Below are 15,291 nucleotides of genomic sequence, written 5' to 3'. Positions count from 1 at the left end.
TGAGTTGAGAAAGGTTTGACTTATCTGACTGTTTTGTTTTGTTTAATGCCTTATAATCCGGTGCGCCTTACGGTCCAAAAAATACAGTATTATTAGATTTTTATCCATTTACACCTGTAGGGATTATTTTATTCTCAATTCACCTACTCATATGTTTATGGGTGTCTTCAATGTGGAAATAATACTTAAATTAACTATTCCCCCATCTGGAACATGTATGGTTTTTGATTTTGGTGGAAGTCATCCTATCTTTTATGCAAGGGAAAAACCAAAATCATCATAAAATATACCTAAACCGTATATTTCATTAACTCACATCCAAATAAATTTGATGACTTGTTTTAAAATTTCTAGCCTTCATCGCTCCCAGAGTACAAAACTGTTACACGTAAGCAATCCTGTCGCTGGCTAAGCTGCTTGTAGCTGTCCTTGACTGCATTCATTGGCTCCCTGTTACATTCGGAAGCAAATTTAAAGTCACTGTAAATCATCCCAATAGAGCACTTCACTCTCAGACTGTTGGCTTATTTGTGGTTCCTTAAAAGTAGAATGGGAGGCAGAGCCTTCAGCTTTCAGGCCCCTCCTCTGTGGAACCAGCTCCCAGTTTAGATTTAGGAGACAGACACTGTGCACTTTTAAGATTAGACTTAAAACAGATTTTTTTTGTTAAATGATACAAGACAGTGACAAAATAGCACCAAACTTGGAGAGCTGGATTTAAAAAAACTTTCCACCTAAAGATTATTTGGAATATAATTTAGCTAGCTGTAATTTTAACCCATTTCCATTCCTACTCTTTATATGTGTCCTAATTACATTAGACCGTGATATGAACTGATCTTGATGTTGTCCATGTTTTGACATCAATTAGCATTTATTAAACTAACGCTATAGTGATTAGTATAAAGAAAGTCCTTCTTATAAAACCAAAACAACAAAAAACATTCATATTCTTCAACGTGACATATCAGGAAACGCAACATCCTGAAACCAGAACTCAGGTCTCACATCAGCACAGTACAGACATTTTTTCAAGTAATATAAAAACGCATCAGAAGCTTTATGCCAAAAAAAAAAAAAAAAAAAAAAAAAAAAAAAAAAAAAAAAAAAAAGTTGCACTACAGCAATGACCAATCATACTGATTCATTTAAATAAATGATGACCAAGACCTGCCCCAGGCTGTAATGTTAGATACTGATATCCAAATGGGACTAAGGGCTAATTACATTTTGGGAAACCTTATTTAAAATTCTTATTACCTTAATAATTCATAACATTATTTAAATCGAATTAAAAGACAAGTTTTAAAATTTTCCCAGGGGTGTTAAAAACTGTGCGATCATTATAGTAACTGAACCGAGCGCCAAACACAGCAAAGTCCCAACTCCAGCGTAGTAAACAATTGAGAGTGCTTGTTCAGAAGAGCTTAAGGAAAGCTTAAGCAAAGCCTACCAATGTGTCCAAATAGTTGTGGAAAAATCTATACCTGTAAGCTACAGTAAGCAAGCTAAGAAGGGGGGCACATTCTCAATTAAACAATTAAGTCTTAGCTTTCCAAATGCATCAACCTCTACTTGGTGCTGACCGCTGCATGACTCTGAATAAAAGCAAGCACGAGGATTGGGCTGGGTAGAGGGGGCGGCAGCCGGCGCCTGCTGGTGCTATCATCCGTACTGAGCAGAGGGAACAGCACCCTACACACCCAGATGTTCACCCAGCTGTTCCAAAGAACTCAAAAGCTGTTCTGGGAGGAGAGGAAGAAGGGAACTCGTGCACTCGGATGACAAAATCTGCTTTCACATCTCTGCGAGATGAAGGAAGAAGTGAAGCTTTTCCAGGGCTATTTAAAGCTTAGAAGAACAACAGAGGCGACAACAGAAAAGTAGGAGCTAGAGGAAAAAACAAGGCGCTGCTCTTGCATGAATTAGGGTTGGGTTAAAAGGTATAAAGGAAAGCACTGCTGCTTAAAAGGGACCCTTTGCATTTCTGGGCACTTTTATTTCCAATGACAAGCAACCATAGGTAGATGTCGCATATATTACAGGTATTCCTGGGTCTGTTAAAATAAGTTTTGATAGCAGAACATTTGTAAAACCTTAAAGACTAGTCAGTTCTTTCTTTAGCTTCCACTTTACTCTGACATTTAACAATCACACAGGGAGAAATAAACCGTGGCGGCAGCACAGACAGCAGTGTCTGCACATGCTGCTGGCTCAGTTAATGGCAATGTAGTTTGACAAAAACAACTTAGCTGGAGCTCTACTTTGTAGCTTTTGAACTTTCAATTGCATTTGGGGAACAAATACTCAGATAATAACAACTAAATTGCTCATCATCCCACCAGATCATGAGCTTAGACAACTCAATCTTCCAACAAAAAAATGGGAGATCTGGTAACAACTCAACCTCAAATTTATTTTTTCAAACTACTTCTCCCGAGATCAAGATGAAGCGAGGTATGGATAGATGTCCCCTATGAGCAAGCATGGCAATGGTGGGGAGGAAGAACTCCTGTTTAACAGGAAGAGACAACTGGCAGAACCAAGCTCAGGGAGAGGAAGCCATCTTCTGTGACAGTTTGAGAAATAAGGAGAAATTCCAGACATAATAACAACAGTACAAGTGGTTTGTGTCTATCCACGCATTTTGAAGGGAAGTTTGTTCATATCCGATTTAAACATCCACACTCGAGATGGAAAGAAAAGCTCAAGAGATATGGTTTAAAAACAGGTATAATTTGACATATTTCCAAGCGAAATTATCAAGAAAACCTGTGAATATGGTGTGACTGTCAAATGATGAGTTCATAAAGTTAAAGAACCAGTAGGCACCACTTAAACCCTAGTCATGTGCTATTAAAGATAGGGGAATCTGAAACACCTGGCTTTCTGACAGTATGTGTAGAGAAGGCAGGTGAAAACTACAGCAAGGTTGTCAGCAGTTTTATTAATGTTGAAAAGTTTTGAATAATTACTTCCAGTTCTCCTGTCTCAAAGTGGTTTGTGGTTAGATTGCAGAAATATGATCTGTTGCTATAACAATTATTAGACATTTTTATGCTAGAACATATATGTTAATACACCATGAAATTTGAAGCTAATATGTGTTAAATACAGGAGCTTAATCAGGTTTCTGTTAAATGAATACAGCTGGGGTGTTACGTTAAAGCCCAAACTTGGCACTGGGTTTCCTGTGACTGCACTTATCCTGTTACAAAAAAAAAAAAGCAAAAAAAAAAAGCATCAATTCATTAAGTTCAAGACTAAACAAAACATGCTAACGACGTGTCCGTTAAAAGACAATAGCCAATGTGTGTCTGCCATTCTGCTGCGACTGCTTTCAAAGAACTAAAACCATGACAGTGAATAAGCTGAGCTTTCCATAGTAGGACTTCACTAACCATTGCATGACCAAAGGTAGTTAGAACTATACAGAACCATGATTCTGCACAGTTGACCAAAATGTTACTTGACCATAACTTTAAAAATAAGAAACTCAACTCATCAGTACCAACATCACTGTGGCGACTGGCACATGTGAGCGACTGTTTACTGATGATTAACAACATAGCTATGAGGTGCTAACTGGTTCCCACACTGTACTGATAGACTCAGTGTGTGTGGCTCTCCAATTAGGTAGATCAGAAAATCTTTCTGTTACCACCCAGTACAAAAAAAGCGTAGGAAAACTCCCTGACCTGTCAGTGCAATGTTAAGGTTTGGTGGTACAAGAGAGTGAACACTGGCTGTGACTCCCAGCTGTCAAACTGTCAGGCCAAACATATATTTCCAGGTGACAGCGGCTGTGTCCCAGGAGTGAGACAAGGTGAGGAGAGTTTGGATGGGAGATCAGCAGGGCTGAGAGCAAGCCAGTGGAAAGAGTGCAGCATGTGGTGAGAAACAGCAGGCAGCAAACCAGATGTTCAACATGCAACAGTGGCGTAATAGAAAGTAATACATGTATATTGCACCTTTGTTGAAGACCTTATCAACACACTGTTAAACAGAACAAAAGGCATTTTGAAAATGCATTTTTACTTCCAAATCAGGTTTCAAAAAAGCAGAATACTGAACTAATTTAAACTACACTAAGCCCACCTTGACTGTGAAACATAGCCAAAACATTTCTTCAATTATAACCTGTGAAACAATTTGAAACTTAATGACACATTAACAATTACACAGCAGCCCTTAGAATATTGTTAAAATGTAGTTACAGTGGACACTCATCCTGTAAAGCACACCTGTGTGGCTTGTTGAGTACAGTTCAAGAGTGGCACTAGCACTCTGGTCACACCAACACTTTAACAGGAACGCTCATGGAAGAAAAAGTGGTCTCTGCTCTTCTCTCCTGCTCAGAGATAAGCCACTCGATGGGTTAGCAGGCACAGCAACTCCTCCAATGCTCTGTCAGCATTGGAGGCAAGACAGCGATCGGTTACATCACGTTGCCGAGGCTCAGCAGGCACTGCCGAGAAGGATGCTTATTCAGGCTGACCATTGGAACCCTGGACGACCCATTACGATAAGTGTGTCACTCACTAGTATGCCAAAAATACCCTGGCTGCTGAATGAGGCGAAGCCACTTAAGGACCTGGCTGGGTCACTGGCTGCCTCATGGTTAGAGTCACAACTCTGATGCTGACGTCAGACACTCTGTCAACATACAATCCCCAATCACCCGCTACACAAGGCAGAAACAACACCGCTAGTAAACTGCTTCTTCTGCTTGTCCCTGTGCAACTTTGCACCTACTGAGCACTGGTTGCTCATCCATGTGCTCAACAAACCATCAACCAAACAGGGTGCTGATACCTGGTACAGGAACCAACTGTGATACTGAACTGGAACGTGGCCTGTTTTTATTGTAAAAGTGTATGATATTTATTTTATGTCAAGCAACAACAAGTACCTTACTTTTAATAGCATCATTTTGAACTTTAAACAGAGTCTAAGTCAGACTCCAGCACTAAGAACTGTTCTGATGTCAGTCACTGCTAAGGTTGTTGCTACTGATTATGTGCACTGTCAATTAAACTGTTAAGTAGATTACTTTATAATCTCTTGTGTCAAAGAGCAGTAAAGCTTGCCTCTTACATTTCCAGACACAAAAGTGACATTTAAGTTTTATCTCACCGACAGTCCAGAGGGGATTCACTTCAAGGCTGCCAACTAATCAGTTATTTCCTCTATCAGACACTTCATCTTTTCATCTATAAACTCTTAAAAAACTGTCAAACATAGCCGCTTTGTCATAGTCCAAAACCCAAAAATTGTAGTTGTTAACATGAAAGACTAAGAATGTGAAAAAACAGAAATGTGGAACCAGTTGCTTAAAAAAAAATACTTTATCTAGCAGTATTGTGTGCATGTCAAAGTATCCAGCAGTGACTCTCTGAAAACATACCTAGACATTACAATTACAAAGCAGTTACACAGTCTGCAACATATACTCCCTATGATCAGTTATTGATTTGAGAATGAGCAATATGCCCTCTGTTTGTTTGCTTGTTTTCACCAAAGACTCAGATCAGATCTCCTTTCCTTCATTGGGAGTTATTTCAGATCTTATTGTGGTCAAAGATAGATTAATCTTAGTATGCATTTTTTGAAGTGCACAAAGACAGAGTGAGAAAGAAACACCCAGTGCTACCTAGAATTCTGGAGGTTTGCTAACGAGTTCTTTTCCAACACTACTTTACAGTATATTGATCTTTGTCAGAGCGATCAAGGTTCACTAACCTATAAAAGTTAACAAATTACTGTTGTTGTTGTTTTAATTTTACTATAAACTGAATTTTCCATATAACAAAATATGCTTTGTAGCAAGACTGAAAGTCAGACTCACACAAAATTAGAAAGTGCAGGTCACACAATAAAAAAAGAAAATGACTGTACTAACATCTGAAAAGTTCAACCAACTGTATTCGTTGAAAAAAAGATAAATGATCATTAATTAGAACAGTTAATACTACTTTCTAACTAATCTGTTAAAGGCAGAAAATCTTTTTTTCTCATTTGCTTCTGATGTTGTAGCTTTTTATTACCTCACTGTTACACATTTATTTTCTATCAATTACTAACAGAATTTTTTCCCCTCAAACATGGGGCTTTCACAGGAATTGTCATTTCCACAGCTTTGCTTTTATTGACAGCAACGAAAAAAACAAACAAACAACAAAAAAGAAAAACACCCTGTGAATATCACATTAGGCAAAACAGAAAGCGAGGTAATGACCAGCGGGCACAATTACACCTCCAGCTCACATCACGGCCGAGTTCCACAAAGGAAATGAAGGTAGAAAGATCAGCAGCATCTTGTGCCCTTATATTCCTTTTCCCCCTGCTTTATAGATGAGCCATTGGCTTTTCCCCCCCTTTGCGGAGATCAAAGGTGAAAGCTGCATGAAAGCTGGGAGGAAGCATCATTCTCTACCACAGAGTATCAACAACTGCACCCATTTAAAGGTTAACCACTTTATTCCATAAAAACACACACACCATACGTCATGTAAATGAAGTCTGTAGTCCCACACAGGCCCACAGAAGGATATTACTATGCTAATCCGAAGCATTTTTAGAAGGTAAATGTCAAAAGAAATGAATTACCTTTACATTCCAGCATGCCCTGATGCAATAGCCCAAGCCTGACATTTGTCCACGAGGAGCTTGTTTTTCCCAATGTATTTTCAATTGCAACAAAGAGGATACAATTATTCAGATCGAGTCATTTCCACCATGACAGTGTCTGTATTAACCTTTTGAGTCATTAAACCAAAGACTCCCAACACAAACTGTTTTAGAGACAACTTGAAATCAATAAAGTTTGGGAGATGCCGGTGGAACAGCAAGAAGCTGAGGAAAAACAAAAAAAAGAACAACAAAAATACACTGAGCTGGACCACACAGCTGTGTGCTGTGGCTGAGAGAAGAAAAAAAAAAAAAAAAAAAAAGAGCGATGTTAGTAAAGAAAGACGGATGGCTGGTGACACGTGGAGTAAGAGCAGGTCAGAGGATCCTGAGGCAGTGGCAGACACACAAACACACAACAACCACGTAACTGCTGCACTTTACACAGAAATACACACAGCTGTCAGGGGCAGACGAAGATCATTCACAAAACACCACCACCACCCCTTCCCCCGGGTATCACTGACACCGTTTCTCCCTCATACACACACACACACACACACACACACACACACTATTCAGTCTCTCTCACACACACATACACACAAATACAGTTGCCAGGAGGCAGCATGCTGTCCATGAGGCCTGTGGAGAATCATTACTCAGCAGAGCAGACTAAAGAGCCGAGAGTGAACTTCCTTTTCGAATGCTCAGTGTTCCTCTTCTCCACGGCACCAAGCCCTATTAAACAGGGGTCCAAACCGTAGTGGGAAGTTGCGCTGTGTGTTTTCTTAGAACTGGGAGTTGTGTTTAGTGAACAGGAACAAAACAGAAACTGCTGGCCCAGCTGTCAAAGACCAGCATTAGGCTCTCAAGTGACTGAATAACGGTAGATAGTGTGCTATACAGTGATGTGTATAAACAGTCTGTATCTCAGTAGTGGTACTCCTGTCAATGACTAAACTGAGGCAACTATGCACGCTTAATTTTAGGAGAGATAATTTTGCACAGATTCAAGAGGCTGGACCCAAAAAAGCTGGCAAAGACTGAAATTAAACTAGTCACTGACGCTATGGAAATATTCTCTTATCTTCACTTATTTTCTAATTCGATTTTTAAGTGGAAAAAATAAACTAAAAAAATAACTCAAACCAAATGCAAATTAGAATTTTCTCAGCAGCAAACAATGTCATTACAAATTCCCACGCTCTCAAACAGTACCTACAAAAATAATAATAACAATAAATCCAAGTTAATCTACAACTTTGTTTATTGTGCTTTGTCATTATTGGTTAATTAAATAAACTAATAAATGTGTAATTGTGGCCTTATCCGTGCAAAAGGGAAACTTTTTGAACATCTCTGGTGATGGTGGTGGTGGGAGGTGGGGGACACACCTGGCGTTACACCATTCCAAACAAAGAAGCAAAAAAAAAAAAAACCCCACTACAATCCACTTCAGAGTATTTGTTTGTGTGCAAGGTGTTATGGAAACCCATAATATGAGCCCTTATCCACCATTCAATTAACGCATTAACTCATCTTGAGCAGGTGGCCCAAGGCAGGTGAGTGGCTTGTTGAAAAACACAACAACAACAACAAAAAAAAAAAAACAACAGCTGCTGAATTATTACCAGAGCCACCAATTAAAAGGCTGATCGTGCCACTGCTAATGACAGAAGAGCTGAAGCCTTTAATAAACTCTGCTGAAATGTAGTCGGCAGCACTTCAGCCGAGGGTAGCCTGTGAAAAACTGACCTGAACTTTGGTCTACTGACTGCCACATCAAACTCTGCAGTCAGACATCAAACATACAATCTCCCTGACTAAACATAACAAGCATGTAGCAGTGGCCTCATGTGACATATCTTTGCTATGATTTGAAAACAGTCTGGGTCCCACACGTGTTTATTTGCCCTTAGTGAAAGGTCCTGTCCTCCACACACCATGTCTTAGATCATATCCATTAAGGTAATGTGTTCTCTGCACCTGGACCACTGACATCAAGACAAACTCTTGTAGAGTTAAAGTTACTGTGAGTCTGCTCAATTCAGTTACACTAATGATAGTTTGTCAAAGCCCTTTTGCCTTCTGCTAAAATACAGTCATTGCTACCTTTACATTTGCTTAACAACCAAAAAATGTTCAATTATCCTCCAGCTTTCCAGCAAAACCTTGAATTCTTTTGCAAGGAATTGCTCTGAAGGCTCATTAGCCCATTGGAAAAGCATCCACGGATTTAAATCCAATGAAGGAAAAGTATTGGATTAGACATCAGTCTTCCTGTGGAAGAAATTGAGAAAATACAAGGCTAAAAGGACATAAACACAAACAAAGCTAATGCATTCTCAAGCTAAATCATTCTATTAACAAATTTTAGCTCATCATAACTTCTGTTTGCACATTTTAATGATAATTCACTGCTTTCACTGGGGGTGACTGCTACCAAAGAACACTTAGCAATCCATGTGCAGTATTTTTTTAAACCCATTTTCACACTGCAGGTCTTAAATGCTCAATTCCAATTTTTTGATCAAATATGATTTTTTTGTCTGCTTGTTGACACTACAAATAAAATGTGACAGCAAACGCGCTCTAGTGTGAACCCTCAAAGCGGCCCGCATGCGCAAAAGAAGACGTCACACACAACGCGCTCCGTTTAGATCCAGACCAAACAGTATTGTTTGACTGATGGCCCTTAATATAAAGACTTGTTTCGGACTTTACGTTTCCAAATTTTGCTTTAAGTTATAAAGTTATTTTGTTATTTACATATGGCCTAATAATTATCCTTATTGCTGTTTTGAGAGGAGCGGTGCTTCAAAGGATAGTTGCAGATTTCTGTCAGAGTCTGCAGATTATACAGTACAAATAAAATGTTCACGTTTCTCCAACGTTGTCTTCCCAACAGTTTCACTGGATGGCCAGGAAGCGTTCACAATGTCTTCTCCGGCGCTGATAATTGGCATCTGTCTTGTGTCAGTGACGTAAAAGATGGATTTAATGCGACATGACCGTTCAAACAGCAGTCGCTTTCTAAAACATCAGATATGTATCTGATTCAGTAACACATACGAAAGTAACCCAGATCAGATTTGAAAATATCGGATTTGTGCTGTTCACACTGTCATACCATGATCGGATATGGGTCGCATAGGGTCAAAAAAGTCGGATTTGATGCGCTTTCGCCTGCAGTGTGAACGTAGCCTTAGAGTTTGACACCCACTGGGAATTAATTGCAGCATTTCACATACACTTAGCTGTAGAGGCACATCATAGTATCTCATTTTGAAAGTTCACCTACTGCTAACCAACAAGCACTGACCAGTACCATTTCCTGGCTGGACAGTTTGCTAAGGTCACTGCTATTTACCTGTCAAATTAGTGCAGTAGAGGCACCTGCATCACAGGTTCACACTAAAGTGACTGTCCAGCATTCAACACACCTCCAGAGCAGAACAAGGACCACTGAGACTTACTGGAGAGGCAGCTGAGCATATCAGGCAGTGTTTCCCTCAACTGCAGATTGCAAAGGAAGATCTACTGATGCTGGCTTAGTGGGCTAAGCATGGTGGAACATGAACCAGTTCTCCACGAACTCCAGGGTCTGGTTAGAGTTGCCCTCTAGCTTATGGTGGTTCTATAGAGCAAAACAAGAACTACAGCTGGTGTGGTTTAAGACTGTGGAGTTCTGTCAAACTACAGGATGTGACACTGCAAACAGCGGACCGACATCGAGGACCAGCACAGCAGGCACCTAACCACCCTACCCAAGGGTGACTCTAGTCACTAACATTAAAAAGAATGGATAAAGTAATAAAAAGATGCACTAGGGCACCCTACATTTGGGCAGCTTGCCCAAGTATAGTCTATGTGTGGGAAACACTGCAATAACAAGGTACTTGGCAATTAAAATATTTACAGCTGAGCACCTTCTATAGCGTATTTAATAATTAATTAAAGCTCCCCCACAAATATCATTTGAATCTGTTAAAGATGTTGTGCTAACAATCTATCACCGACCACAAACATAGCAACAAATTCCAAGAAAGGTGGCAGGGCATTTCTTTGACACAATCAGATATTATAGAAAATATAAAAAAGGGTTATTTGAAGTTCATAACTCTCAATCTGACACCCTGAGTACTACGCAAACCTGATGAATGCTCAGTTTAGAAATGAAAGAAATGCCATTTAGACACACTGACACTTAGAAAAATGTGCAAGGTTTTCTAAAATATATTCAACTGAAAAGAAATAAAAAGAGATAGGATTCAGATGTGCGCTATTTAATATATATGCAATGTCAGGAACGTAATCTGCATATATCTAACTGCCGACATCCAATATTTAAGCAAGTGATGTAAATATGGCAACTCTACAGCAATAAAGGCTGGACCCTGCTCAAATTGAACTCATCCACCCTGACAGCAGCAATTCCCAGTTTGCCTAAATTTAATGCCGTCCCTGGGCACAGACACTATTCCACATGCTGGAGGTGACAAACTGAAAGTAAAAAGGAGCATCCTAACTTTCCTGGAAACAGCAGCGAGGGGCCCTCAGGAGAAAGATGGGCGCACTCAGCGCGACACCCCTCATCCGTCCTGGAATATGTGGGGGTTTTTTTGTATAAAGCGATGGCGATAAGCAAACACGGCCCGTGTCCAATTGCTGCGGAATATCTGGGTGTTTGTTCTAAAACACACTGAACCGAGCACTTCTGCAGCCACTCTACAACTGTGCACCATCCGGCTCTAAGTGCAGGCAATTTAACTTGTTGTGGATGCAGCGAAAGTGGCAATCAAAATGTGTGAAAAGCTGTCGCCTTAAAAGTTTAAAGCAACAAGTGGTGGGTTCACCTCTCTGGATGAAAAGTCTGATGAAACATCTTTTGGTGGGAAATAAAAACAAACAGCCCATCTATCACGTTTCATTTACAAAAGCCACGTGCAAAATGTTTTGAGAAAACGGACACTGAAAGTAAATGAGAATACAGAAGAGATATAAAAATGTTGTTTTTAAGCAAATGTCAAATAAAGAGTTTAATTTTATGCCTCCCGCAATCCTGTATGTACACAGATAAAGCATCCTTCTGTGGCCTATATATGTTTAATTAATTAAGCCAAAACCCACAAAATATTCTCAAATGCATCCAACTCTACCTACCTACATTGCCTATGACACATAACTGTAGCATAAAACACTACACAAGGGGCCGTTATCTCTTAAGAGAAAGATGTAGGTAAGCACTGTTGACATACTCTGCCTGTGGAAGTAAATTAGGCTACCTGCCGGGAAGAAGAAGAAGAAAAAAAAAAAGCTGTGACACTTGGCTGACACCTTGCTTGCTTGTAAACACAACTGCAGCCAGGCAGGCTCCATCACGTGGCCACAAGACTTTCAGGGCCACACCAGTCTCCTCAACTCCTGATCTGGAAACAGCACAGAACACAGTTGTAGGAGAGGGGCTATATGACCACACCTACTCTCTCTGCTGTTCTGGAGTCAGTTGACTTGAAGGAGCAGTGCACGCTGTGTACCCCCCTCCCCCCACAAGCAAAAATGGGAAAAAAATGAAGAAAAAACCCCCCCAAACTTTACATGCCAGGTCAATAACAGCAAAGCAGTGACTGAGCACGTGCCAGGTTAATCACACAAATAAAAACAACGGTGACTCCACATCACTACATCATCATGCAAATTACTGCAGTGGGAGGAACTGAGCAAACTGTATTCTCAAAATGATTTCACAAATAAAATGCAACCAAATCATAGGTTAGCATTTACAGATAAATAAGTAGTCTTTGGGTTTTAGATTTCTGTTGATATCACTAGAATAATAAATATGTTTTTACAATTCTTTTTAATTACACGACCATATAGCTGCATTCAAAATCGCTCAAAATGATAATAAATACAACAAAAAAAATCAAAAAAGAGAGGCAGGGACTATGTTTTCTTTACGCAGTGGAGGAACACTGGGCAGAGGGGGCTGTTTTTCTGCAGCCTTCCATTAGATGCAATTATAAATGGCCGAGAGCAGAGGGATGGGGGAGCCAATCAGATCTCGGCTCGCATGTCAACCTAAGACCAACTGTCTCCTGGCTCTGACAGCAGGATTTTACCTCCATAATTCAAATCCCAAAGCAAAGGCAATCTGCACTTTGCCAACTCCGAGCGCCGGGGCCGTGTTTACAGGCGGCACATGGAGGAAAGAGGCAGAGAAAAAAAGACAGCGAACCGAGTCGAACCGATCCCGCAATGAATGAAAACCCTCAAGTCGAGACAATCAATCGCGGTCACAATCACACTTTGATCCGAGTAAACACTTTATCGGGATGGAATTGTTGCCATTCTCCCGACTCTGAGACACATCTCTACTCCGGCCTGCAGCGGCTTTTTAACAGACACAGCGCTCTTTTTCTTAATGATTATGCAAATATTATTTAACGGCTATCGCTGTCATTTGCATCTTGTTTATCGCCTCGACAGCCACTGACACAACTTTTGATAGCACCGGAGGGAGCTCGGCACCGAAAATAACCGGACTCGCTGCGGATTCTCGCAGAAATGACAGCGGTTACAGCACTGACAGCGAGGCTAGAGCAATACCGCGAACAAATATCACCTCATCTCCCTGCACACACGCACACACTTTCTCCCCGCTAACTCTTGTTCTACTTAGTCTAACTCTTGCCCTGTACCAAGCAGGGACACACACCGATACCCACGTCTCGGAAAGTTGTTTCTGACGGAATATGCGGCTTCTTTCTCTGTCTAAACACTATTGCAGGGGTGGTATTGGGAGAGAGAGAGAGGCAGCCATTTTAGAGCTCTTGCTACATAGACAATGGCTGGTCCAATGCAATATTCAACTCTACAGTGCTTTTTCTCAGCGACTGAGAGACTTTAAGTCAGCCAAAGTGTGTCAGTGCAGTGAGTGAAGTTTACCTGATTTCTGTTTGGAGGTTGTCCAGTGTTTCCCGGGCTCATGGGAGGCGGATGGTGGGTCCTTTGTTGCCAAGCCGGATGGACCCCACCATACTGACTGCTGCCCATATCCCCTGGTCCCTTGTTGCCCCCCTCCTGATTGTTATAGTCTCCTTGGGGATAATTCGGGTAGCTCCTGGTAGGGCTGGGGGATGTCAAAAGCTGATTTAAAGTTGGCGTAGACGTAGGTTGTTGGTTTCCCATGTTATATCTCTGATTATTATAAGAGGCAGCCATAGCTGTGGTTCCTCCTGCTGGCTGTTGCTTGCCTGGCTGCCCCCCAGCCGGAGGCTGGTTGTTACGCGGGGAATTCATGGCCCCGTATCCCGGGCCCTGGTAAGAAGTCCTGTTCTGGAACGGGCTGTAGTTGTTGTAATGGTTGGGGTAGCCGTGTTCGTGTGAATTAGGGGGGTAAGAGTCCATCATGCCCGGCCCCGATGCAGCTGCCATGCCAGGGCTTTGTTGTCCGCCATGTTGATGAAAAGGGGCCCGGGTGTAGTGCTGGTTGTAACCGTAAGGAGGTGGAGGAAAGGGGCCCGGGTGGTGGTGTCCCATCCCGGGATGGTTATTCCCTTCGGGCCCGCCTGTATCATTCTGATTACTGCTATTATTATTTACCCTGGGTAAATTCCCGTTGCCGTTCTTCATGTCAGGATCCCCTCCTCCCCCAGCATTTCCAGCATCGGTCCCGTCCTGCAGCTCCTTCTGCCCAGGAGATCCGCCGTCAGGTCCCGGTTCCTTATTTTCATGCTGTTTCTCTCCCGGTACCGACTCCTCCTGTGTGTCCCGATCCGGCTTTTTTAGTTCGGATGGCGGGCTAGTGTTGAGAGTGGCGACGCTAGCGACCTGAGCGGCCATGATATCCCTCTCTCTCTCTCCCCCACTCTTTCTCTGCCTCTCTCTCAGCACGGCGACTCACACACAATCAAACTTCGAATAACCATTGAATATAAATACAAGTATATTTATAACAACGTACCCGTTGTCCCGGTTCATTCCCCCCTTTTCCCTCCGCCCGGACCGGTATCCGGTAATCCACCGCGACTCCGTTTAAAGTTAAAACAGAGAGGGGAAAGTTTGTGAAAGAAAAAATGTATAAATACAGAGCCAGGGAAGTGAATTTAACCGACACAAGTGAGTGTGTGTGTGTTGGAGGGGGGCCTTCTGTTACAGAACGAGAGCGCGAGCTAGAAATCAACCAAACCAGCACGAGGCTCCGCGAGATACAGCCATCTTACCGACATGTCGCGAGAAAATAAAAACCCGGAGCGGAATCTACAGCAACTGGATTCGGACTGCTTGTTCCCTGTTGTTTATACACAAGGAGAGCCGTTATTGAAGGTCTAATACGCTTTGAACTGAGCGCATACATAAAACCGTCGACGTATTCGAGAAGCGGTGTTTGTTAGCATAAAGTGCCAGCCGTACAGAGGGTAATTAAATGACGCAAATGAATAAAAAGCTAATGTCTCCTGGAGAGATGTTTATTTAGAAAATAAGTTACACTAATTCTCTGTGCTGTCTTTCATTTTAAATAGGAATTAATCAATATGCGTTATAATATAATACATAATATAATCCTAGTAAATAAAACACGATTTTAGTTGTATGCTTTTATACTGGGGATACTACCTGCTACGATACACGTAACTTTACAAAGTAGATGTTGAA

General features: G+C 41.4%; 1 protein-coding gene across 2 annotated transcripts in view; it reads right to left on the bottom strand.

Moving 5' to 3' along the window:
* The window catches only part of arid1ab (AT rich interactive domain 1Ab (SWI-like)), a 55,023-nt gene extending 40,091 nt beyond the window's left edge, over window positions 1–14,932 (bottom strand). Inside the window, exon 1 of one of the 2 annotated variants that reach the window (XM_040021544.1) lies at window positions 13,582–14,932. In XM_040021544.1, the coding sequence (XP_039877478.1) occupies window positions 13,582–14,478 (897 nt within the window). In that variant the 5' untranslated portion in view covers window positions 14,479–14,932. The remainder of the gene's footprint in view (window positions 1–13,581) is intronic. The other variant, XM_040021543.1, reaches the window with a different exon arrangement.
* Between the last annotated feature and the right edge of the window lie 359 nt (window positions 14,933–15,291).

The sequence above is a fragment of the Simochromis diagramma genome, unplaced genomic scaffold (assembly GCF_900408965.1).
Source record: "Simochromis diagramma unplaced genomic scaffold, fSimDia1.1 OVJJ01000753.1, whole genome shotgun sequence".
NCBI classification, from domain to species: domain Eukaryota; kingdom Metazoa; phylum Chordata; class Actinopteri; order Cichliformes; family Cichlidae; genus Simochromis; species Simochromis diagramma.
Note: the sequence above shows the minus strand (reverse complement) of the source record. Positions and strands in the feature narration are given on the sequence as shown.